Below are 11112 nucleotides of genomic sequence, written 5' to 3' on the forward strand. Positions count from 1 at the left end.
ACCATTTTGTTGCCTAAACTTCGATGTCCTGTCGTGGGTATTTTGATGGAAATTTTGACGGACAATTTCAGCAAAAAAGGCTGCTTTTCTGCTGATTCATTTGACAATTTTTCCTTTGGTTTAGTCTTCTTTCTGTTTTTTTAATTAAGATTCAAAAGGATAAGGCTACCCAAATGAAGTGCATGCATGTATATAAATGCATAAAAATAAATGGCTCACTTTCACCGGTTGCTGTTCCCCCTTTGTTTTCTGTTTCTGGATAAACCAGATTTTCGTAGTTCATAAAAAGCAATGGCAAAGTTTTACTAGCAGCACATCAAGAAGGGCATCAAAACACTTGATGCACAAGTTATAGGATATTTTTAGTAAGTTAACAAGTACACCATACATGTACAGGTAGTTTAAATTTACATGACTGGCATAAGCTGAATCAACTATAAGAACAATTGTACCAATTCAAAATTTCCAAATTTTGACAAAAAACACATTGATACACATTACTTGATTCACATCTAATGTGCTTAAAGTTTATCGAACTGCTAACTCTATTAAAAATGATGTCATTTCAACACCAATATAAATAGAGTCAATGAGGTTTTTTATCACTGAGAAGTCAACTATAGTCAACGTTGCAAGATGTAAAGTCGGAGTATTCAACTATGGTCAACTTAGCTCTTTTCTCGAATTAAAATTCTAGAGTACTAGTATTCGATTAGTGGTCAAATTGCTGAAAAGCAGTCATTTCACGATCATCTGACCATTTTATGCCGAACAGTTGCAAGTAACAGCTTTTAACGAGGTTGGTTCCTGATATTTGATGTCTTAAACATATTTGTCAATTATATTTTTTAGCATCTATGCACATATTTTAATTAAAAATCAGATTTAAAAAAAACGGGGGCGAATATGCTTCTTTTGGCGATGCAGTACAATTAATATGACCTTTTTGTACTGAAATTTGTGTCATAATGAAAAATCACATCAAAGTTTCCCCTGAAATACTTTTATCCAAATAAAGTATGGCATAAAAAAAATCTAAGCCATTTTACAGTCATTTTAAATGACTTTTAAGTGACTGAAAAAAAGTTTCAAGTTGCTTTACACACAAAATGTGATTTTTCTGGGCTTGAAAATTATTTACAACTCTTAAACTTTTGCTGAATTTAGCAGATATATCAATGTTACTTTAGATATTCAGAAAAGAACATCAAAACTAGGGGCATAAGATATAACTAAAAATGTGTAAATCTTATCTTAAAATTGGCTCAATTTTTTCCTGTTCTTTCAGAATATATTCATTTTATTTCCAAAAACAGCTTTGTGTGCAACAATCATTGAAAAATAGGAATTTAAAATTAACAGTGCAGTATATAGCTCAAAAGGGAAAACAATTATCATTTTCTTGTATTAAAAATTCCGCCACAAAATATAGTTCCTGGCTTAATCCTTTTTGAATTGAGTTTATTCGCTTTTTTTTTTATTAAACATAGTTCAAGTTACATTGTTGAATTCAGATTTAATATTACAATGTATAACCCCCTTAAGAAAAGCATTCAACTCCTTGTGGTCAGCTGTTTTCGAGTGTTTGGTACTTTAATTAGCAGTAGTGCTAGATTTTTATGCGCATGGATCGATAAATCCGAGACTTACTATAAATATTTTAAATTTAGCGTGTACGATATTTGGCGGAAATTGACATTTGAATAATTTAGCGTAGATTTGATTCAGCGCATTTCTTAATATTCTTATTTATGTGTTTATGTACAAGACATTTAGCTTTGTACTTGATTTAGCGGTACCTGAATTCCGCCAAAGCCGCTAAAAAGAATACACAGCCAAATGTAATACGTTTACATTATAGTATATTGTTTTTGTCCTGTCTGTTTGTCTGTCATAACTTTTAAATCATTAAAGATAGATACTTTATGATTCGTATGCATACTTCACGAATAAAGTTCTTTCAAATGACAACAAGGTCAATAACCTTGTGACCTTGACTGTGATCCATATGCTAAAAATAGTTTTTTGAACCTTCATTATAATTTTTAAACCACGAGAGATATAAAGACTTTATATTGGGTATGCATACTCCACTTATCAAGTTCATTCAAATTATACCAAGGTCAATAACCTTGTGACCTCGACTGTGACCTATATGCTAACATTAGCTTTTTTCGATTTTTGTTGCCACCAGGCGCATTATGTTTCACAAACACATCTTATTTTTGTTGTTTTTCTGTTTCCATTCTTTTTATGACTTCTTAACTTTTTCCTTTGTCTTGAAAAAAGCAGGTCGTCCCTAAATTCTGACAATTTTTATTGTTCCTGTTGTTGGTTATTTTTACCCGTGACTCTGTATCTAGTTAGCAGATTTTCCACACAGGAAATATTGATTTCTTATTTGTAAAAGACGTGTCAATGCAAGGGTTTTAGCTGTTTGAAATAACTTAAAACGACTTATCTCAATCAAATAAGGTGATTTAAATCCTGCATAAAAAAGCCCCCGAAAATACCGGAGATTGCATGAAAAATGTGTCCAGTGCACAGGTATCGGTAATATCAAGTTTAACAGAATTTCAGCATGTTTCCTTCTACTCATTAAGTATAAAAGTATTACGATTTCTTCTGTCAATATCTCTCTTTACATTTCTTTTTACATATCTTGGTTGATTATCAAGTTGATTGATCATAAACTCTAGTCTGAATTAGCTGGATGCAGCTTTACTATGTTGCTAACTAACAATCATCTTTGACAAAAATAAAATGTACTGTATTTCAATGTTCTAACCATTTACATCTTTACTTGCCGATCATTTTTTTAGTTAGATGCCTTTCTTTTTATTAATTTGAAATTTATTTGTAATCCTAACCTTGTATATATAGATTTTCACTCCAGAATCTATGTATATATTTGGTACCTTTCAGTGGATACATGCAGTTGATTCAATATTCCATTATCAAATAATGAAAATCCATAGCATCCATCTTTTAATATTTCATTCCTTTTAATTTATCATGAAAGAATGTGAAACTTGGTAAGGATTCGGAAAATAATTTTCTTCATCAAATTGCAATTATTATCTTGCACACTCGAATAACTAACCAGATTATTAATTTCTGAAATTAATAGTGTATACGTTTGCAGCACAACAATTTGTTTCTCATTTGAAGTTCCTCACCTTCAAAATGATCTTATTTACTTTGCACTTGGTTGGTTTTTCTGTGTGTCAAGGATTATATTTTATTTTTTTAGAAACAATGTAGAATAAAATACATGATCATATCAATGGTTCAAATGGTGATTTCGTGCCTTTTGATTGGCCACTTTTGTGCCACGCCTTAAAACATGGGTATTTATATATCACACATTCTCAATTTATAGTACCAATTCGATCTTGGGAAAAGTCAAAAAATTTAGTGAACTGAAATTAACACTTTTATACGTCATTTGAAACATGAAAGTGTATAGTTATTAAAAATCGCAATTTGATTTACATACTTCATGCTTTGTTTTGTTGGCCTCCTTCGAAATAAAAGCGGTTGGAGGGCAACTTTTTAACCAAGATATTTACGTGATGTTGAAAAGCCATATTTGGAAACGAAAGAATTTTTTTTAAAATACAAAATCAATATAATACACATCAAATTTTGTTAACTATAAACATTTATGAAACCGTTTAAGCACATTTGTAAAAGGGGTGTAGAATCTTTGATTCAATTATTAGTAAAAATAAAACGGATGTAATTTTCATTTAAATGAAATTATTTTCTTTTTATTTTAGCAAGTTTTATCAAATCCGATGATAAGCTTAATAATGACAATATTCCCTAAAATGCTATATTAATTGATTCTTTATTAATCTGCTCAGAGAAACGCACATTATTTAGAATATAAAAATCTTAAATATTTCGCCATTACCTGATTACGAAGTGTTTGTTAAATATCACGTAAATATCGCACATAGATATCATACAAAAATAAAAGTATATTCGGGGAAAAAATGATTATATAATTTCAAATTATTGAATTTTATGAATTTTCTTATCTATATATACGCTCTTTACAAAGTCATGATTTATCTATAGAGGACTCATGTAATTCATACCCCCCCCCCCTTCCACCATTTAATCTGTTGATTATTTCAAAGGCAGCCACGTAGCGTCGTTTTTTAAAGTGTGTGTGTGTGTGGGGGGGGGGGGGCAGCCAGAGAATTTTTTTACTTACCTGAAAAGTTGACAAGGCAAAAAAAGGGGGGTGAGAAAACTTGCACAAAGTCGAAAATCCTAGAGGGGGATGGGAGGCGAACTTTTTTCAATGCCAACTACTTTCAGTACCAATTATTACACTACATTTTCCGTACATCACTATTAGTAGGGGTGGGGGGTAATAAGCCTTTCACTGAACATTTACTATAGTTGAAGTAAGGTTGGAGAAAAAAGTGGGGGGGGGGCTGCTCTAGCCCCCCACCCTCTGTTGCTACATGTCTGAAATGTTTAATTGTTTGTGAAAACTTTATCGTCAAATCTCACAAATTAAACAAAGATCGCCCACCACCCTTAAAAGGTTTGTCAATAATTAAGTTGCATATCACATGTGCTCTATAGAGCAATATAATTCTATGTTCATATAACGTAAATTGAATTTTCAGTACCATTAAAGCATAGATGCATACGTTATATGTCTAAGCAATTCCAATGGGAACATTAGGTGCACAATTTTATACATGTTAATATTTGTATTTCTTGCAAAGCAACAAAAATGGAAATGGATTCAATTTCAACCAGTTTCTTGACACCCAACACCCTCTTTTTTTACCCGATGTAGAACACCCCCCCCCCCCCTTCACTGCATGCAACGCAGCGTCTATTTTCTGGAATTATATTTCCTACAAAAATGATTTTTTTTTTTCCCTTCAAAATGTTAAGCTTGGTATACAATTCAGGTGTATATAACCATTTTTTAAGTTGACGATACACTATCATTTCAAACAAACAGCAAAATACAGCCTTGAAGAAAGTTTTGTTTCAGATTTACGTTCCGAATGATAACGTGCATTACACTTGAAACTATATATATGCAATATTAAACAATTGCTCAAAATGGAAAGATTCAATCATTAAACCACAATTCTACTTGTGAATAATAATATGTCAGTTCAATTTTCAAATCACACGGATGCACAAGATATTGAGTGAAAAATGTTCTCCTTTCCATGTGCACTTCAATTTGCATTTCTGCACTCTTGTTACAGAAAAAAAATGACATTTTAAGAAAGAGTGTATATTTCTTCATGTTCTTAGTATTTACATCTTAAAGATTCACTCACAAATCTGTTCAAACTGCTTTGGAAATTAATACTTATTTACTTTAAAACATCGTAACGTAAATATGGGTAACGTAAATATCGGTAACGTAAATATCTTTCTGAGATTTATCGTAACTTTTAATGCCATTGTTCAATTATTCCACTGTTAATTAAAGGCATATTCTAGTGCTTGAGTGTAAGGCAATTTGACCCATAGGGAACAGTGTAGTTCTCTTACTTAATTTGTGAATAAATACTAACACGTAAATATCGTTGAATTTTTTAACCATTGGACTTATAAGAAAAGGGGGGCTATTCTTCATAAATACAGATAAAGAGTGTCCTTTTTACCATTCCATGCAATTGAAGAGGTATTCATGATGTTAAAAAGTTACAACTTAGTCCTATTGAGTCAGTTTATCAATCCCTCCAGTCCTTTTGAATTTCCAAATAGAAAAGTAATAATTCTGCGGTGACATCAAAATTTGATAAATATATTAAAACTTTTAAAATATTGTGACACGCATATGTGTGAAGGGTGTGATATTCAGAAAATATAACTCAAATGTAGGACAATCTTACTAAGAAAAAGATATGTAAATGATTTAAAACTTCTTTTTGGTTTAAAATAAAAACTACACGATGATCGTCGACAGTAACGTAAATATCGATTTCTGCTATAAAATGTGATTTTCTCCTAAGACAATCATTCAAACTACAACAAACAATTGTTGCATTTTAATCAACAACCAACAATGGTTCATATGAGTGGCAGAAAATAAAATTTATTTGAAATATTATATTACTTAAAACGCGGTACATTATTTAAAGCGAATTGAGACTATAAATTGAGAATGCGTGATATATTCACGTGAAATTAAATTAAAGTATTTCATTCTGCTTTGGGTAAGTAATCTTCATTTTCAATTCATTTTTTTTCCTGGCAAACGTCTTTTTTACTAATTGAAATAACAATCAGTCGACAGACTATAAATAAAGATTGTGATGAATATTTCTTTTCTTAATTTAATGAACAAAACAAATACAACTATAAGATACGGTTTTCGGATAAAGCCATTTACTCTACTATCGCATAATCGCGCCATTGGGGTTTTGAATAATAAAATGCAATGACGCGATAATGCGTTGTCAATGAAACAATGGTGCAATAATGACGAAGCGATGGTGTGATAGCGCGAAAGCGATGATGCGGTGGTGCAACAATGCGATAACGATGGTACAATGGCCTTATGACGTCAGAAGAGATGATGCAATGAGAGCGATGATACGATGGTGCAATGAGGAAGCACAGTGGTATGTAAATATCGTATCATCGTCATCGCGCTATTGCACCATAGCCCTTTTGTTATCACACCCTCCATTCATCGTTTTGGCGCCATCACTTTATCGCGCCTTCGATCTTTTAGTATATTCTTGATGCGATAGTGAACTGTGTGACCCTATCTTTATTCCATAATAAGACGGAAAATAATAAATGAAATAAATACACGTTAGTACATGTAACTCGAAAATGATTAATAAAGAAAAGAGCTTGTAATCGACCTTATTAAGTTCAAAACAATGTTTATTATTTACCTAACTTTGTATCACTCAATTTCAAAGTGATTTTACGTGATGACTCAAACTTTTCTATCGTCAACTTTCCTTACTTATGAAGCAATATAACTTCATCACGGAGTTTATATATCTCATGATCAGTCGATTCGTTACGCAAGAGCATGCTCTACGTATGATAAATTTCTAAAACGAGGTAAATTATTGACAAACACGTTGATAAAATAAGAATATCAGTCGTCTTTTAAAAGTCATCATCAAGTTCTGCGGTCGATACAATGACCTTGTCAGCAAAATTTATACAATTTATAATTGAGGCACGGTGGGTGTGACCGGTCGACAGGAGATGCTCACTCCTCCATGGCATCTGATCCGACCTCTGATGTTTTGGAAGTTCATGTTTGCTATGCTCCTATTGTGTATTGTTTTATAAACTTTTGATCTTGAATACTCTTGATACTGTTAATTATCTCCATATGTTTCACGTTTTAAATATATTATATATTTTGAATTTTAGGCATCATAACTTTCAAAGAAGATAAAAGAAGAAAATGAAAATACAAAAATGGGATATGTTAGTATCTTCGGGGTTTTTGTTTGCAAAACATGATAGTAACGATTACAAGCATATAATCTCATAAGTTGAAGATCTATTTTATATCTCAGGAGCTACAGTGTTACACGTTGAGTTCCGGATCCAGTATATTTATAAATCTACTTTTGTACGTACAATAAATTATTTAGAAATTTTTTTGTTATAATTTTGTCCTTGTTTCTGGGTAATTCGATTCGCGTTTGGATCGAAATGTTGTAAAACTTTATGTGCAAGTTCGGGGCTTTAAAAAATCTAGTGCTGTTACTATTCAGTTGATTGAAGAGTACAACAGTTTTTCTGCAAAAAACTTTCTTTTTTTCAAAGATTCCTTTTATAAAAGAAACTTTAATCTAATTAACATTTTTTTCTGTAAGAAGATATATTTTTAATTGTAATAAAGGTAAATAATTGTTCATAGAACTATAAATTGCGATTTACGATCATTTCTTCAATGTTGAATTCTTCAATTGATTATTTGAAATGATAGGAGCAAAATTGATTTGATTAGTTCATTGGATTAAGTGTTGTTATCATTAAATCAGTTCATATACGTATCAAATCACCTGACGAGGGAATAAAGTTAATTATCTTAAATCACTAATTAAATAGATGTTGTCTTAAAGTAATTTGAGAAATCAATTATTTGAATTTTTTGCTCCGTACTTAAAACTTGATAGGATTTATATGAATTACATTTATCATTAAATAGATCCGTCTAAAACATATTGGAAATGAAATAGAGGTTGGTCAGAAGATAACCTTTAGAGTGAAATATAACAAAAAAGGAAATGAAAAACCGGGGTAAGTTTCTCTCTCTCTCTCTCTCTCTCTCTCTCTCTCTCTCTCTCTCTCTCTCTCTCTCTCTCTCTCTCTCTCTCTCTCTCTCTCTCTCTCTCTCTCTCTCAAGTTCGTTATAATCTGTTTTACCAATTTATTTTTTAGCGGAATGGCCGTAAATTTCAGACAAGAGATGGGCGAAGGGAAGGATATCATTCTGCATTTTAATCCAAGGTTTCCATCATATCAAATAGTTTTGAACTCTTTCGTAGATGGTTCATGGCAAAAAGAATTTTTCATTGGTGCAAATCCGGCAGTATTTTCGGACGAGTTTACGCTATCATTGGACATCAAAGATAGTAGAACTGTGTTGGTTAGAGTCCAAGGCGGAATATTGACGACTTATACCTGCCCCTTAGACATAACCAATACTGAATTCATAGAGTTTTCTCCTGAATACAGTATCACCGAAGAATACAATTAACAATTGGCATACTGGTAGTTATTAAGAAAGTTTGATATATATAAAAACTTCAATCATCGAGTTTTAACGAAACTTTATGAAAGTATAACCCCAGATTCTAAAGAAAAAAATATTCCGAAAAAAAGTTGTATCATATCTTTTGAAGAATAATTATTTTGTTAAAACATGGACAATATTTGTGCAGAATGACAAGACCTTTTACATGATATAAAGAAAACAGTGTTGACCTATCATTTTAGAGACTGAAAGGGGCCAAAAATATTAAATCAATAACTCTTAAACAATCAATATTTTAGAATAAATTTTTACTTTCGCAAAAATCTTTATTTTAATAATTTACAGCTATATCATCTGATTTTTACGTCATGTTAAATAAATAGGGACCAAAAGGGCCAGAAAACTAAATCTTCGACGCTTTATATTTGGAAAAGGAAAATATATCGATAAGTAATATTGAACAAACAAGATGTGTTTGTGAATCACCATGCGCCCGGCGGCAAAAAAGTTAAAAAAGATATTTTTAGTATTTAGGTCAATTCAAGGTCACAAGGTTATTGATGTTGGTGTCATTTGAAAGAAGTCTGCATACCAAATATGAAGTCTCTATCTCTCATGGTTCAAAAGTTATGGTGAAGTTTTTAAAAAGCTATTTTTATCATATAGGACATAGTCAAGGTCACAAGGTCATTGACTTTGGTGTCAGGTGAAAAGGCTTAATTAGTGGAGTATGCATGTCAAATAGTAAGTCTGTATCTTTCTTCGTTCAAAAGTTATGGCAAAGGTTAAAGTTTGCCAACAAAAAAGCTATATTTAGTGTATAGGTCACAATTAAGGTCACAAGGTCATTGATCAGTGTGTCATTTAAAAGAGCTTAATAAGTGGTGTATGCATACCAAATATGAAGTCTCTATCTTTCTTACTTCAAAAGTTATTGCAAAAGTTAAAGTTTGCAGAAAAAACTATTTTTAGCATGTAGGTCACAGTCAAGGTAACAAGATCATTGACCTTGGTTTCATTTGAAAGAGCTTAATATAGTGTAATATGCATATCAATTATATAGCCTCTATCATTCATGGTTCAAAAGTTATGACGAAGATTAAAGTTTGCAGACAAACAGATAAACAGACAGACAGGACAAAAACAATATACCCCTCGGATCTTTCGATCCGGGCGCATAATAAAAATGTTCAAAATAATGTTCTGAATAACATGTCACCTTTCAATTTTGCTTAACGTTCCCATTAATAGACTAGTGTACCTTTAGCATCTGCATAATTTTCTGTAAATATTCTTCATATCGTCAATTTCCCTTCATTCCAAAGTCATCAATTACTAGATTGTATGATAATTCGTTGCACTGATTTAATCTCCGTGTATGTTTTATATGAAAAAAAAAAATTGTCCCCACTCTCCTTTTCAAATTCTTTCAAATACTTTCTTCAATGTAGCCAAATCCCTAAATACTGAGTACTTTTCATTTAAGCCTGCTGCTTCAGTGGTCATTAACACCTTTATCTTTTGTTCTAATATCGGACTGTCTCAGGTAACTCAAAAGCAATGTTTTAAGTACGATATATGCCTCATACAATTCTGTATTAAAAAATATCAGACAGTTTTCGGCCCTAACGGGCCTCAAACTGTCTGATATTTTTTAATACAGAACTGTATTCGGCATATATCCAATACATACCCGCACTTTCTAAAGAAAGTTCGGGTATATTGTTGTTACTCATGTCCGTCCGTCTGTCACACTTTTCTTCCCTGAACTCCTCCTACATTTTTTACAGTAGCTTAATCATCTTTTGGGAGATGGTTGGGGGTGTCATGTAGATGTGCAGTAAGGTTTCGGAATTTTGATTTTGCCCCAGGGGATCAAATGGGGGTCGAAAAATGACGGTTTTTATGCTACAAGCCCCGTCTTCCCTGAACTCCTTCTACATTTTACTCAAACAATTGTTTTCAAAATTACATTGAAATCTATTTTCCTTAAACAAGAACCCAGCAATGAATAAATATTAATCGAATAAACTTACCTTTTCTCTTGCCAATCAGAAAATCTTGTTGACATTAAGTGTTTCTTAGCCGCCATATTTTTTTCCATGAAAACAAACGTTGTTATGATCAGGATCAACGGAAGTTAATTTTCGGAACTCTCGAGAATTTAGAGTTCCGAATGTAAAACTGAAACAACAAAACACGGTGCGTCCGTGAAACCAACTTTTTGGGACACTTTTTTGGACAAATCGTCGTGTCCAAGTTTTGTTGGGTACTAACCTGCAAATACCCAATTAGGGTGTTTTAAGCATATTCAGCGACACTTCTTATTGGGTATACCCAATAAGCAAAAAGTACCCAATAAGTACAATCTTGGCATG

General features: G+C 32.0%; 1 protein-coding gene across 1 annotated transcript; it reads left to right on the forward strand.

The window, feature by feature from the left end:
* Nucleotides 1-7413: 7413 nt before the first annotated feature.
* LOC134274172 (uncharacterized) lies at nt 7414-8872 on the forward strand. Its single transcript, XM_062756430.1, has 3 exons — nt 7414-7455; nt 8186-8277; nt 8419-8872. The coding sequence occupies exons 1-3, from the start codon at nt 7447-7449 to the stop codon at nt 8735-8737; spliced, it is 420 nt and encodes a 139-aa protein (XP_062612414.1). The 5' UTR covers nt 7414-7446; the 3' UTR covers nt 8738-8872.
* The last annotated feature ends 2240 nt before the right edge of the window (nt 8873-11112 follow it).

This window comes from Saccostrea cucullata, unplaced genomic scaffold (genome assembly GCF_032062105.1).
Source record: "Saccostrea cucullata isolate Sc308-1 unplaced genomic scaffold, CSIRO_AGI_Scuc_v1 ctg670, whole genome shotgun sequence".
Classification (NCBI taxonomy): domain Eukaryota; kingdom Metazoa; phylum Mollusca; class Bivalvia; order Ostreida; family Ostreidae; genus Saccostrea; species Saccostrea cuccullata.